At 48.0% G+C, this 15,883-nt stretch overlaps 1 protein-coding gene across 7 annotated transcripts in view; it reads right to left on the bottom strand.

Annotated features, from left to right (window-relative positions):
- The window catches only part of pacs2 (phosphofurin acidic cluster sorting protein 2), a 114,940-nt gene that overhangs the window by 28,052 nt on the left and 71,005 nt on the right, over positions 1-15,883 (bottom strand). For 4 of the 7 annotated variants that reach the window (XM_029730927.1, XM_029730926.1, XM_029730930.1 and 1 more), the window contains 8 exons: positions 10,507-10,669; positions 8,936-9,009; positions 6,575-6,655; positions 5,709-5,768; positions 4,173-4,324; positions 3,737-3,827; positions 2,735-2,806; positions 1,743-1,876 (listed from right to left, as the gene is read on the bottom strand). In XM_029730927.1, the coding sequence (XP_029586787.1) occupies positions 1,743-1,876; positions 2,735-2,806; positions 3,737-3,827; positions 4,173-4,324; positions 5,709-5,768; positions 6,575-6,655; positions 8,936-9,009; positions 10,507-10,669 (827 nt within the window). The remainder of the gene's footprint in view (positions 1-1,742; positions 1,877-2,734; positions 2,807-3,736; positions 3,828-4,172; positions 4,325-5,708; positions 5,769-6,574; positions 6,656-8,935; positions 9,010-10,506; positions 10,670-15,883) is intronic. The other 3 variants (XM_029730928.1, XM_029730931.1, XM_029730929.1) reach the window with 2 other exon arrangements.

Below are 15,883 nucleotides of genomic sequence, written 5' to 3'. Positions count from 1 at the left end.
GGAGAGAGGGTCGGCTGGATGGAGAGAGGGTCGGCTAGATGGAGAGAGGGTCGGCTAGATGGAGAGAGGGTCGGCTAGATGGAGAGAGGGTCGGCTGGATGGAGAGAGGGTCGGCTAGATGGAGAGAGGGTCGGCTAGATGCAGAGAGGGTCGGCTAGATGGAGAGAGGGTGAGAGTGGATTGGAGAGAGGGTCGGCTAGATGGAGAGAGGGTCGGCTGGATGGAGAGAGGGTCGGCTAGATGGAGAGAGGGTCGGCTAGATGGAGAGAGGGTGAGAGTGGATTGGAGAGAGGGTCGGCTAGATGGAGAGAGGGTCGGCTAGATGGAGAGAGGGTCGGCTGGATGGAGAGAGGGTCGGCTAGATGGAGAGAGGGTCGGCTGGATGGAGAGAGGGTCGGCTAGATGGAGAGAGGGTCGGCTAGATGGAGAGAGGGTCGGCTAGATGGAGAGAGGGTCGGCTGGATGGAGAGAGGGTCGGCTAGATGGAGAGAGGGTCGGCTAGATGGAGAGAGGGTCGGCTAGATGGAGAGAGGGTCGGCTAGATGGAGAGAGGGTGAGAGTGGATTGGAGAGAGGGTCGGCTAGATGGAGAGAGGGTCGGCTGGATGGAGAGAGGGTCGGCTAGATGGAGAGAGGGTCGGCTAGATGGAGAGAGGGTGAGAGTGGATTGGAGAGAGGGTCGGCTAGATGGAGAGAGGGTCGGCTAGATGGAGAGAGGGTCGGCTAGATGGAGAGAGGGTCGGCTGGATGGAGAGAGGGTCGGCTAGATGGAGAGAGGGTCGGCTAGATGGAGAGAGGGTCGGCTAGATGGAAAGAGGGTCGGCTGGATGGAGAGAGGGTCGGCTAGATGGAGAGAGGGTCGGCTAGATGGAGAGAGGGTCGGCTAGATGGAGAGAGGGTCGGCTAGATGGAGAGAGGGTCGGCTAGATGGAGAGAGGGTCGGCTAGATGGAGAGAGGGTGAGAGTGGACCCGTCATAATTTAATAATCCCAGAGATCATGGTCGGCTAGATGGAGAGAGGGTCGGCTGGATGGAGAGAGGGTCGGCTAGATGGAGAGAGGGTCGGCTGGATGGAGAGAGGGTCGGCTGGATGGAGAGAGAGTCGGCTGGATGGAGAGAGGGTCGGCTAGATGGAGAGAGGGTCGGCTAGATGGAGAGAGGGTCGGCTAGATGGAGAGAGGGTCGGCTAGATGGAGAGAGGGTGAGAGTGGACCCGTCATAATTTAATAATCCCAGAGAGCATGGTCGGCTAGATGGAGAGAGGGTCGGCTAGATGGAGAGAGGGTGAGAGTGGATTGGAGAGAGGGTCGGCTAGATGGAGAGAGGGTCGGCTGGATGGAGAGAGGGTCGGCTGGATGGAGAGAGGGTCGGCTAGATGGAGAGAGGGTCGGCTGGATGGAGAGAGGGTCGGCTAGATGGAGAGAGGGTGAGAGTGGATTGGAGAGAAAAATAAATGCTGTCGCCACCTTTCTTTCCTACCAAGGTGCATGGACTGAAGCAAGCTGAACGTGAGAAGATGCTGTATCTAGCAGAGGTTTGAGAGAGGGAATCAGAGACTCTTTCTCAATTCATCTGTTCTCGATTCCTTGCATCCTCCTGTCTTCTCACCTCCTCAAAACACACTGGATAAGAAGGTCTGAAGAGAGGGACCATGGACCTTCTCCTCCAATAACGCTTGAGAAAGAGGAGATAATATGCGAGGAATCATTGAAAGAGGAACTGAAAGAGTTAGCCAGTATTTACCACCTGTTGGAAGGGATGATGAGGGACTCGGTCTTCTTCATCTTGCCAGTAGGGGGCAGCTTCTCCAGGAAGGTGTCCATGTTGTCCATCTCCAGCTCTGTAGTGGGGGTTACTGCCTCTGGTTGCTCCTCCTGCTGGGACGGAGCAAATACAGGGATGAGACACAAAGGCAGTTGGTAGTATCTAGTTTCTTTTTGTCATTCATACAGGTTACTCTCACTAGCTAGGTTTCCATCCGATTGGTGACAGATTGTCATGTGATTATTCTACGATCTGTGTTTCCATCAAATGTATTTTTTGTGTGGATAAAAGTGCATGATGACATAGTGCACATAAAAATACATTTTGCAGTAAATAAAAAAAACTACTTTACTGATGGTTTTGTCACAATGAATATTGTGTTATATAGCGAATGTGTCTACTCTGGTATTGGTCCCTGTGCTCTAGCCAACAGCTGGCAGATACAGTGCGGGTATAGCCTACATAATGAGATTATTATGGACTAAAGACTGAGATTATTTTACATTTCTCAAAAACGGCAGCCAAGCATCGATCTTCATGTCACCAGAATAACACCCTGAATATTTATTGGTGAGGAGCATGAAGCTCATCGTACACTTTCACCACCCTGTAAAGTTTATCACAACATAACGAGCGACTCCAAGTTTCCTTCGATATGACAGTTATATCAATATTTGCGCATAAAGGAGTATGCACCGTAATTTTTCGCCTTATTAATTTTACAGACACAAAAAGATCCCACTTTGTCTGGTGTATTTTGTTTTGTCGACATTTGGAAAGTTTACCGACAAATGTTCTGTTTCCATCAGGTCTGTCTTGAAATGTTTTAATCCGATATGTACTTTACTGGAGTGAGATAAAATAACTTCAATAAGGAAGACCTGACCACGACCCAGTGACCAGGGGATAATAGTGCTACAGTTTCTACCATCAAATGGATGGATGGATGGCAGTTGTTTGAGAATACTTACAAGAGAAGCGTTATCTGAGACATTGTCCACCTGGAACTTGTCTCCGCTGCTCTTAGTCTTGTCTGGGTCCATCTGGAGGGAAAAGGGAAGAGAGGAGGATTACAATGTGCGAGGGAGGTGTATAGCTAGAACAGTATAGCTACAACACTATAGCTACAACACTATAGCTACAACAGTATAGCTACAGCAGTATAGCTACAGCAGTATAACTACAGCAGTATAGCTACAGCAGTATAGCTACAGCAGTATAGCAACAACAGTATAGCTACAGCAGTATAGCTACAGCAGTATAGCTACAACAGTATAGCTACAGCAGTATAGCTACAACAGTATAGCTACAGCAGTATAGCTAACAGTAGAGCTAGCAGTAGAGCTAGCAGTATAGCTAACAGTAGAGCTAGCAGTATAGCTAAAACAGTATAGCTAGCAGTATAGCTAGCAGTATAGCTAGTAGTATAGCTAGTAGTATAGCTAACAGTATAACAGAATAGCTAGCAGTATAGCTAGTAGTATAGCTAGCAGTATAGCTAGCAGTATAGCTAGTAGTATAGCTAGTAGTATAGCTAACAGTATAGCTAGCAGTATAGCTAGCAGTATAACTAACAGAACAGCTAGAACAGAAAAGCTAGGTTGTCTGATGGATCTCATCCAGGGTATATTATGGTCCTGAGAGGGTGACAGTCTCATCCAGGGTATATTATGGTCCTGAGAGGGTGACAGTCTCATCCAGGGTATATTATGGTCCTGAGAGGGTGACAGTCTCATCCAGGGTATATTATGGTCCTGAGAGGGTGACAGTCTCATCCAGGGTATATTATGGTCCTGAGAGGGTGACAGTCTCATCCAGGGTATATTATGGTCCTGGGCTGAGAGGGTGACAGTCTCATCCAGGGTATATTATGGTCCTGAGAGGGTGACAGTCTCATCCAGGGTATATTATGGTCCTGAGAGGGTGACAGTCTCATCCAGGGTATAGTGAATGGCAAAATCAGTTGTTCTCACCGGACTTGGTGGTTCTCTGTGACTCCGGCTGCTGTGGATGCTGCCAATATCTGTCTGAGAACTGGAGAGGGAGAGACCCTCAAAATACGGCCTGAAAGAGAAAGCATCAGAAATAAATACATCTGAAAAGAGTCACTGGAGTCCCTCATTGCCCTGAAATATGTCTGTAGTGTAGACTGCTATGGTGTTACAAGAGTCTACAGCCATATCTCTCTGGGGAAAAAAATCACTTAATTTTACATTTTTAGTCATTTAGCAGACGCTCTTATCCAGAACGACTTACAGTAGTGAATGCACACATTTCATACATTTGTTTTCCGTACTGGTCCCCCGTGGGAATCAAACCCACAACCCTGGCGTTGCAAACACCATGCTCTACCAACTGAGCCACACGGGACCACTTAATACACACACTGATAGCTCTCCTCCCACTCACTTGAGTTTAGGTTTCGGGGTGCTGAGAACACTGTCGTCATCGTCTAGTTCTGGTCCACTGTCACTGGGATTCTCAAACTCCAGACTCTCGAGGTCCAGATCCTCCTCTACCTCTGGAGGGGGCTCAGCCGGGTCCTGCTCCGAGTCCAACACCTGGAACATTCAGATAGACGCAGAGAAATACGCAGGAGCATGCAGGGGAACCCACCCACACACACGCGCATGCGGAAAACGCACACAGATAGAAAGACAGAGACAAGAAGTAAGAAAGAAAGTTATCACACAAGGTAACAGGTGTTTAACAGTTGCATACATCTACTGAGCAAACGAATGAAAAGGACCCTAGCAGTTTGAAGTAAGTGATATGACACTTAGAAATGCTTAAAGTTACCTCGTTTAAAACAGAGTATCAGGGTTGGGTTACCTCGTTTAAAACAGAGTATCAGGGTTGGGTTACCTCGTTTAAAACAGAGTATCAGGGTTGGGTTACCTCGTTTAAAACAGTATCAGGGTTGGGTTACCTCGTTTAAAACAGAGTATCAGGGTTGGGTTACCTCGTTTAAAACAGAGTATCAGGGTTGGGTTACCTCGTTTAAAACAGTATCAGGGTTGGGTTACCTCGTTTAAAACAGAGTATCAGGGTTGGGGTCAATTCCATTTAAATTCCAGTCAATTAAGGAAATACACTGAAATTCCAATTCTCTTCAATGCTTTTCAATGAGGAACCTTTAGAACTGGGTTTAATTTCTGAATTGACTGGAATAGAAATGGAATTGACCCCAACCCTGGTTAGTATAACAGCTGGACAGGTTGTTACCTCATTGACCCCAACCCTGGTTAGTATAACAGCTGGACAGGTTGTTACCTCATTGACCCCAACCCTGGTTAGTATAACAGTTGGACAGGTTGTTACCTCATTGACCCCAACCCTGGTTAGTATAACAGCTGGACAGGTTGTTACCTCATTGACCCCAACCCTGGTTAGTATAACAGCTGGACAGGTTGTTACCTCATTGACCCCAACCCTGGTTAGTATAACAGTTGGACAGGTTGTTACCTCATTGACCCCAACCCTGGTTAGTATAACAGCTGGACAGGTTGTTACCTCATTGACCCCAACCCTGGTTAGTATAACAGTTGGACAGGTTGTTACCTCATTGACCCCAACCCTGGTTAGTATAACAGTTGGACAGGTTGTTACCTCATTGACCCCAACCCTGGTTAGTATAACAGCTGGACAGGTTGTTACCTCATTGACCCCAACCCTGGTTAGTATAACAGTTGGACAGGTTGTTACCTCATTGACCCCAACCCTGGTTAGTATAACAGCTGGACAGGTTGTTACCTCATTGACCCCAACCCTGGTTAGTATAACAGTTGGACAGGTTGTTACCTCATTGACCCCAACCCTGGTTAGTATAACAGTTGGACAGGTTGTTACCTCATTGACCCCAACCCTGGTTAGTATAACAGTTGGACAGGTTGTTACCTCATTGACCCCAACCCTGGTTAGTATAACAGTTGGACAGGTTGTTACCTCGTCTGAGACTCGAAACCTCTTGATCAGGGCCACCAGTCTCTGTTTAAAGTTCTGCTGCTAAAAGAGGACACAGAAACAACTCCTCGTCAAACAGACAGACCCATCACAAAGATCTAGCCTGGGTCTGTTTACGCGTGGAATAATAGCACGCACACACACACACACACACACAGACAGACTGGTACCCAGGCTAACAACAACCGGGACAGTAAATCAGTTGACTAAAGGATTTCCAACAACAAATATGTAGCTTTTTTTGGGGCAAACCGAACTAGATTGACAGATCTATAACTCACATTTCTATGTTATTCTCATTGAAAGGATGTCTGAGAAGGCAGATCTGTTCTACAGTATGTGCTCTATTTCTATGCTTCCTGTCCTTAAGTTCATTTTTGCGTTTTTTTTGTAATTTTGGTTTACACTAGCTTTCAAACGGCTGAAAATATGAAATTGTTGGGGATATTGCAAATACATTTTCGCAGTGGATTAGATGGTGCAATGATTCACAACCAGGCAATGGCAGAAATATTTCTGTATATTGCACCTTTAAAAACAACCCTGAAGGAAGTGGGACCATGTTAAATAAAGGTGAAATAAAAACCATGGCAACGCTGCCGTTTGACCAGCAGGTAGCATCTTAGGCAGAACCCCCCCCCCCCCCCTAAAAAACACACTGGAACATTGTGAATTACCACCGAATGCTTTTTGTTTTTTAGCAGGAAACAAATCTCAAACAAAAACATTGTATCTAATCTTATTTCCAATACAATAAGATAAGGCTTATCCATAAACCTCAGCTTGGCTAAGCTTAATGTTTACACAACACAACAAGATGTTTGGATGACTTTACTACCATCTCTTACCCTGGTAATTGAGGCAGTCCTCACGATAGACCTCCTGTGCTTCTTAGGCTTCCTCACATCATACTCATCATCCTCAAGGTCCTGGGGATAAATATGTAAACAGTACACTGGGTTAAAACACAGCCAGGGCAGGTTGTCAAACATATACAGTCGTGGCTAAAAGTTGAGAATGACACAAATATTAATTTCCACAAAGTGTGCTGCTTCAGTGTCTTTAGATATTTTTGTCAGATGTTACTATGGAATACTGAAGTATAATTACAAGCATTTCATAAGTGTCAAAGGCTTTTATTGACAATTACATGAAGTTGATGCAAAGAGTCAATATTTGCAGTGTTGACCCTTCTTTTTCAAGACCTCTGCAATCCGCCCTGGCATGCTGTCAATTAACTTCTGGGCCACATCCTGACTGATGGCAGCCCATTCTTGCATAATCAATGCTTGGAGTTTGTCAGAATTTGTGGGGTTTTGTTTGTCCACCCGCCTCTTGAGGATTGACCACAAATTCTCAATGGGATTAAGATCTGGGGAGTTTCCTGGCCATGGACCCAAAATATCAATGTTTTGTTCCCCTAGCCACTTAGTTATCACTTTTGCCTTGTGGCAAGGTGCTCCATCATGCTGGAAAAGGCATTGTTCGTCACCAAACTGTTCCTGGATGGTTGGGAGAAGTTGCTCTCGGAGGATGTGTTGGTACCATTCTTTATTCATGGCTGTGTTCTTAGACAAAATTGTGAGTGAGCCCACTCCCTTGGCTGAGAAGCAACCCCACACATCAATGGTCTCAGGATGCTTTACTGTTGGCATGACACAGGACTGATGGTAGTGCTCACCTTGTCTTCTCCAGACAAGCTTTTTTCCGGATGCCCCAAACAATCGGAAAGGGGATTCATCAGAGAAAATGACTTTACCTCGGTCCTCAGCAGTCCAATTCCTGTACCTTTTGCAGAATATCAGTATGTCCCTGATGTTTTTCCTGGAGAGAAGTGGCTTCTTTGCTGCCCTTGACACGAGGCCATCCTCCAAAGATTTTCGCCTCACTGTGCGTGCAGGTGCACTCACACCTGCCTGCTGCCATTCCTGAGCAAGCTCTGTACTGGTGGTGTCCCGATCCCGCAGCTGAATCAACTTTAGGAGACGGTCCTGGCGCTTGCTGGACTTTCTTGGGCGCCCTGAAGCCTTCTTCACAACATTTGAACCGCTCTCCTTGAAGTTCTTGATGATCCGATAAATGTTTGATTTAGGTGCAATCTTACTGGCAGTAATATCCTTGCCTGTGAAGCCCTTTTTGTGCAAAGCAATGATGACGGCACGTGTTTCCTTGCAGGTAACCATGGTTGACAGAGGAAGAACAATGATTCCAAGCACCACCCTCCTTTTGAAGCTTCCAGTCTGTTATTCGAACTCAATCAGCATGACAGAGTGATCTCCAGCCTTGTCCTCGTCAACACTCACACCTGTGTTAACGAGAGAATCACTGACATGATGTCAGCTGGTCCTTTTGTGGCAGGGCTGAAATGCAGTGGAAATGTTTTTTGGGGGATTCAGTTAATTTGCATGGCAAAGAGGGACTTTGCAATTAATTGCAATTCATCTGATCACTCTTCATAACATTCTGGAGTATATGCCAATTGCCATCATACAAACTGAGGCAGCAGACTTTGTGAAAAGTAATATTTGTGTCATTCTCAAAACTTTTGGCCACGACTGTACAGTATAACAACTCACTCCAGGGGTATATTCACTAGGAAGCCAACAGAAGCCAACAAACAGAACCAAACAGAGCCAACAGAACCAAACAGAGCCAACATAACCAAACAGAAGCCAACAAACAGAACCAAACAGAGCCAACAGAACCAAACAGAAGCCAACAGAAGCCAACAGAGCCAAACAGAACCAAACAGAACCAAACAGAAGCCAACAAACAGAACCAAACAGAAGCCAACAAACAGAACCAAACAGAGCCAACAGAACCAAACAGAAGCCAACAAACAGAACCAAACAGAAGCCAACAGAACCATACAGAGCCAACAAACAGAACCAAACAGAAGCCAACAAACAGAACCAAACAGAAGCCAACAGAACCAAACAGAAGACAACAAACAGAACCAAACAGAGCCAACAAACAGAGCCAACAGAACCAAACAGAAGCCCACAAACAGAACCAAACAAAATCAAAAATAATGAAATATGGAAGGACTACCTGAATTTGTCTAATAGAAACTTGTTTTTGTTTGCAAAAAGTTTTTCCGTTGCTAAATGTTTTTTTACGTTGCAAAACGAATGAATACACCTCTGATGTGTTTCTCCTGTCTGTTCGGCCTCAGCGAGGATAACGTATCGGACTGTATTTGTACTGACCTGACCCTGAACAGCATCATCGCTGGCCTCCTGCTCTGAAGAGAAACTCTCATACTCCTCCTCTGAATAGGTATCTAGAAAACACACACACACACACACACACAAATTAACCTAATGCTGCTGAAGCAAGCTGTAGAATATCACGTCACAAGCTGCCAGGGTTGTTAAATCATTCATGCATTTTTTTTTTTATTGTGGTCTTCAGATTTCACAAGCAGTAATGCAGTTCAGAGTACTACATGGCACTTTGGTAAAGAGCACTTTGATACAATTTGATCTAATTGGCGCCTGCTTTATGCAGAGAAAATGTACCTTACAAGATTAACTACTAGTCTCTTTTACCCTCTGCTCAGTGCTCTGCCCGGCTGGCTGAATAATGGATTCCTATAGAACCGTGGTCTGAGACTGTGTCGATACGCATCTGACCATTTGATCTACTGTTTTACCAGGCTGCCAGAAAGGCTGATTCGGATGGAATTGAACCATGACTGTTAACCCAAACTAGAGCAGAGAGCTGTACTGTGTCAAAGCCTACCTCAGTAGCCATGCCCGGGTAGAACCACCGTATTGGGTCACAGCTGCCTACCTCAGTAGCCATGCCCGGGTAGAACCACCGTATTGGGTCACAGCTGTCTACCTCAGTAGCCATGCCCGGGTCGAACCACCGTATTGGGTCACAGCTGCCTACCTGTGCATTTAATCTAGTTCCCCCCCTGCAGAACTTTGTGTAACAGCGTACCTGAATACCTCAGTAGAACCACCATGTTGTGTAACAGCATACCTCAGTAGAACCACCATGTTGTGTAACAGCGTACCTGAATACCTCAGTAGAACCACCATGTTGTGTAACAGCGTACCTGAATACTTCAGTAGAACCACCATGTTGTGTAACAGCGTACCTGAACACCTCAGTAGAACCACCATGTTGTGTAACAGCGTACCTGAATACCTCAGTAGAACCACCATGTTGTGTAACAGCGTACCTGAATACCTCAGTAGAACCACCATGTTGTGTAACAGCGTACCTGAATACCTCAGTAGAACCACCATGTTGTGTAACAGCGTACCTGAATACCTCAGTAGAACCACCATGTTGTGTAACAGCGTACCTGAATACCTCAGTAGAACCACCATGTTGTGTAACAGCGTACCTGAATACCTCAGTAGAACCACCATGTTGTGTAACAGCGTACCTGAATACCTCAGTAGAACCACCATGTTGTGTAACAGCGTACCCGAATACCTCAGTAGAACCACCATGTTGTGTAACAGCGTACCTGAATACCTCAGTAGAACCACCATGTTGTGTAACAGCGTACCTGAATACCTCAGTAGAACCACCATGTTGTGTAACAGCGTACCTGAATACCTCAGTAGAACCACCATGTTGTTTAACAGCGTACCCGAATACCTCAGTAGAACCACCATGTTGTGTAACAGCGTACCTGAATACCTCAGTAGAACCACCATGTTGTGTAACAGCGTACCTGAATACCTCAGTAGAACCACCATGTTGTTTAACAGCGTACCTGAATACCTCAGTAGAACCACCATGTTGTGTAACAGCGTACCTGAACATTTGATCTTGGTTCCGCCCTGCAGAGCAGCCTCTTCGTGGTCTATCGGCTGACTGGACAGAGAGAAGATCCAGATCTCAGCTACTTTACCCAGCATCTCCTTCTGGTTACTGCACAGAGACAGAACCTGGCCCCCCTCTGTAGGGTGCTGCATCACCTGGTAGGGGGGGGGGGGGGGAGAGAGAAGACCAAAAGGAGATTTTTCTGGCATGTGTTTCTAAATCTGTCTGTCGGTCTGTGTCTCTCCCTCTCTCTGTGTGTGTCTCTCCCTCTCTCTAGGTCTCTATACGTCTCTCCCTCTCCGTCTCTCCCTGTCTGTCTCTGTCTGTCTCTGTTTGTGTCTGTCTCTGTTTGTGTCTGTCTCTGTTTGTGTCTGTCTCTGTTTGTGTCTGTTTGTGTCTGTCTGTCTCTGTCTGTCTCTGTGTCTGTCTCCCTCTGTCTGTCTGTCTCCCTCCCTCCGTCTCCCTCCCTCTGTCTCCCTCCCTCCGTGTCTCTCTCCCTCCGTGTCTCTCTCCCTCCGTGTCTCCCTCCCTCCGTGTCTCTCTCCCTCCGTGTCTCTCTCCCTCCGTGTCTCTCTCCCTCCGTCTGTCTCCCTCCCTGTCTGTCTGTCTGTCTGTCTGTCTGTCTGTCTGTCTGTCTCCCTCCGTCTGTCTGTCTGTCTGTCCGTCTGTCTGTCTCCCTCCGTCCGTCTGTCTCCCTCCGTCTGTCTGTCTGTCTGTCTGTCTCCCTCCGTCTGTCTGTCTGTCTGTCTGTCTCCCTCCGTCTGTCTGTCTGTCTGTCTCCCTCCGTCTGTCTGTCTGTCTGTCTCCCTCCGTCTGTCTGTCTGTCTGTCTGTCTGTCTGTCTGTCTGTCTGTCTGTCTGTCTGTCTGTCTCCCTCCGTCTGTCTGTCTGTCTGTCTGTCTCCCTCCGTCTGTCTGTCTGTCTCCCTCTGTCTGTCTGTCTGTCTCCCTCCCTCCCTCCCTCCCTCTGTCTGTCTGTCTGTCTCCCTCCCTCCCTCCGTCTGTCTGTCTCCCTCCCTCTGTCTGTCTCCCTGTCTGTCTCCCTCCCTCCCTCCCTCAGACAGAGAGACAGTCTGTCTGTCTGTCTGTCTGTCTGTCTGTCTGTCTCCCTCCCTCCCTCCCTCCCTCCCTCCCTCCCTCCCTCCGTCCGTCCGTCCGTCCGTCCGTCCGTCTCCCTCCCTCCCTCCCTCTGTCTGTCTCCCTCCCTCTGTCTGTCTCCCTCCCTCCCTCCATCTCTCTCCCTCCCTGTCTGTCTGTCTGTCTGTCTCCCTCCCTCCCTCCCTCTGTCTGTCTGTCTCCCTCCCTCTGTCTGTCTCCCTGTCTGTCTCCCTCCCTCCCTCCGTCCGTCCGTCCGTCTCCCTCCCTCCCTCCCTCCGTCCGTCCGTCCGTCCGTATCCCTCCCTCCCTCCCTCCCTCCCTCCCTCCCTCCCTCCGTCCGTCCGTCCGTCCGTCCGTCTCCCTCCCTCCCTCCGTCCGTCCGTCCGTCCGTCCGTCTCCCTCCCTCCCTCCGTCCGTCCGTCCGTCCGTCCGTCTCCCTCCCTCCCTCCCTCCGTCTCCCTCCCTCCCTCCCTCCCTCCCTCCCTCTGTCTGTCTCCCTCCGTCTCTCTCCCTCCGTCTCTCTCCCTCCGTCTCTCTCCCTCCGTCTCTGTCAGCAGAAACGAGCAGTAGAGTTTGAGCATAGCCTGAAAGTAGGGGGGGAGGAGGGGGGGGGTAGGCAAGCTTTGACTGGAAGCCAGTGGAGTGTGCGGAGGAGCGGGCGGGGGGGGGGGGGGGGGGGTGACATGAGATAACTTAGAAAGATTGAACACCAGACAGACTGCAGCGTTCTGGATAAATTGCAGGGGTTTGATGGCACAAGCAGGGAGCCCAGCCAACGAAGAGTTGCAGTAGTCCAGACGGGAGAGGACAAGTTCCTGGTTAAGGACCTGCGCCACTTCCTGTGTCAGAAAAAGTGGTACTCTACGGATGTTGTAGAGCAGTGGTTCCCAACCAGGGGTACTAGGACCCTTGGGGGTACCTGGTCTATCCACAAGGGGTACTTGAGAAGACTCATGAGACTATAAGCCTACTGGTAAAATGTACACCAGGGGGTACTTCAGGGGTACTCCGGACAGAGCAAAATTCAAATCGGTGGTACAGTAAGTGAAAGAGGATGAGAACCACTGGTATAGAGGATGAGAACCACTGGTATACAGGATGAGAACCACTGGTATAGAGGATGAGAACCACTGGACTGGTGTAGAGGATGAGAACCACTGGACTGGTGTAGAGGATGAGAACCACTGGTATAGAGGATGAGAACCACTGGTATAGAGGATGAGAACCACTGGTATACAGGATGAGAACCACTGGTATAGAGGATGAGAACCACTGGACTGGTATAGAGGATGAGAACCACTGGTATAGAGGATGAGAACCACTGGACTGGTATAGAGGATGAGAACCACTGGTATAGAGGATGAGAACCACTGGACTGGTATAGAGGATGAGAACCACTGGTGTAGAGGATGAGAACCACTGGTATAGAGGATGAGAACCACTGGACTGGTATAGAGGATGAGAACCACTGGTATAGAGGATGAGAACCACTGGTATAGAGGATGAGAACCACTGGTATAGAGGATGAGAACCACTGGTATAGAGGATGAGAACCACTGGTATAGAGGATGAGAACCACTGGACTGGTATAGAGGATGAGAACCACTGGACTGGTATAGAGGATGAGAACCACTGGTGTAGAGGATGAGAACCACTGGACTGGTATAGAGGATGAGAACCACTGGTGTAGAGGATGAAAACCACTGGTATAGAGGATGAGAACCACTGGACTGGTATAGAGGATGAGAACCACTGGACTGGTATAGAGGATGAGAACCACTGGACTGGTATAGAGGATGAGAACCACTGGTATAGAGGATGAGAACCACTGGTATAGAGGATGAGACCACTGGTATAGAGGATGAGAACCACGGGTATAGAGATGAGAACCACTGGTATAGAGGATGAGAACCCACTGGTATAGAGGATGAGAACCACTGGACTGGTATAGAGGATGAGAACCCACTGGTATAGAGGATGAGAACCACTGGACTGGTTATAGAGGATGAGAACCACTGGTATAGAGGATGAGAACCACTGGTATAGAGGATGAGTAACCACTGGTATACAGGATGAGACCCCACTGGTATAGAGGATGAGAACCACTGGTATAGAGGATGAGAACCACTGGTATAGAGGATGAGAACCACTGGACTGGTATAGAGGATGAGAACCACTGGTATAGAGGATGAGAACCACTGGACTGGTATACAGGATGAGAACCACTGGTATAGAGGATGAGAACCACTGGTATACAGGATGAGAACCACTGGTGTAGAGGATGAGAACCACTGGTATAGAGGATGAGAACCACTGGTATAGAGGATGAGAACCACTGGACTGGTATAGAGGATGAGAACCACTGGTATAGAGGATGAGAACCACTGGACTGGTATACAGGATGAGAACCACTGGTATAGAGGATGAGAACCACTGGTATACAGGATGAGAACCACTGGTGTAGAGGATGAGAACCACTGGTATAGAGGATGAGAACCACTGGACTGGTATACAGGATGAGAACCACTGGACTGGTATAGAGGATGAGAACCACTGGTATACAGGATGAGAACCACTGGTGTAGAGGATGAGAACCACTGGTATAGAAGATGAGAACCACTGGACTGGTATACAGGATGAGAACCACTGGACTGGTATACAGGATGAGAACCACTGGACTGGTATACAGGATGAGAACCACTGGACTGGTATACAGGATGAGAACCACTGGACTGGTATAGAGGATGAGAACCACTGGACTGGTATAGAGGACGAGAACCACTGGTATAGAGGATGAGAACCACTGGTATAGAGGATGAGAACCACTGGTGTAGAGGATGAGAACCACTGGACTTGTATAGAGGATGAGAACCACTGGACTGGTATAGAGGATGAGAACCACTGGACTGGTATAGAGGATGAGAACCACTGGTATAGAGGATGAGAACCACTGGTATAGAGGATGAGAACCACTGGTATAGAGGATGAGAACCACCGGTGTAGAGGACGAGAACCACTGGTATAGAGGATGAGAACCACTGGTATAGAGGATGAGAACCACTGGTATAGAGGATGAGAACCACTGGTATACAGGATGAGAACCACTGGTATAGAGGATAGAGCTTGAACCCGCAGGAGCGACAGGGTCCAGGGTCATGCCATGGTTGTTTGCACTCTGAGAGGGGGGCACTGTGGACTGGTCAACCATGGTGGAGACGTCTTGGAGCAGGCAGGCCTTCCCCAGGAAGAAGAGCAGAGAGAGGGTCTCTCTCTCTGTCTCTCTCTATCCCCCTCTCTCTCTCTCTCTCTGTCTCTCTCTCTGTCTCTCCCTCTCTGTGTCTCTCTCTCTCTGTGTCTCTCTCTGTGTCTCTCTCTCTCTGTGTCTCTCTCTCTTTCTGTGTCTCTGTGTCTCTCTCTCTCTCTCTGTGTCTCTCTCTCTCTCTCTGTCTCTCTCTCTCTCTGTGTCTCTCTCTCTCTGTGACTCTCTCTGTATCTCTCTCTGTATCTCTCTCTGTGTGTGTGTGTGTGTGTCTCTCAAATTGCTTTATTGGCATGAAATACAATTAGTAGATATTGCCAAAGCAGTATAGTGGTCGATCATTTCAGTAAATCCAATACAGTGAGGATAATGAAATCGAGTTTATTTCCGTCGTAATAATAATAATAATAATAATAGCACATATAAATCTCTCTCTCCATCTCGTAGTATTGTACTACCAAAGCATATAAGACATTTCCAAATACAAGCGATACAGATGGAGAGAATATGAATGAGAGTGTTTTCTCTTTGACAGTGGGGGGTTCTGGGTCGCTATGTAGTTCAGCTCACACACCACCACCACCACAGAGTAACGATCACTATAATGTGGAGGCAATTAAGTCTCTCTCTCTCTCTCTCTCTCTCTGTGTGTGTCTGTGTGTGTCTCTCTCTCTCTCTCTGTGTGTGTGTCTGTGTGTGTCTCTCTCTCTCTCTGTGTGTGTCTGTGTGTGTCTCTCTCTCTCTCTCTCTCTGTGTGTGTGTGTGTCTCTCGCTCTCTCTGTGTCTCTCGCTCTCTCTGTGTCTCTCTCTCTCTCGCTCTCTCTGTGTCTCTGTGTCTCTCTCGCTCTCTCTGTGTCTCTCTCTGTGTCTCTCGCTCTCTCTGTGTCCCTCTCTCTCTCTCTCGCTCTCTCTGTGTCTCTCTCTCTCTCGCTCTCTCTGTGTCTCTCTCTCTCTCTCGCTCTCTCTCGCTCTCTCTGTGTCTCTCTCGCTCTCTCTGTGTCTCTCTCGCTCTCT

The sequence above is a fragment of the Salmo trutta genome, chromosome 33 (genome assembly GCF_901001165.1).
Source record: "Salmo trutta chromosome 33, fSalTru1.1, whole genome shotgun sequence".
NCBI classification, from domain to species: domain Eukaryota; kingdom Metazoa; phylum Chordata; class Actinopteri; order Salmoniformes; family Salmonidae; genus Salmo; species Salmo trutta.
The sequence above is the reverse complement of the archived record's forward strand: the minus strand, read 5'-3'. Positions and strand labels throughout refer to the sequence as shown.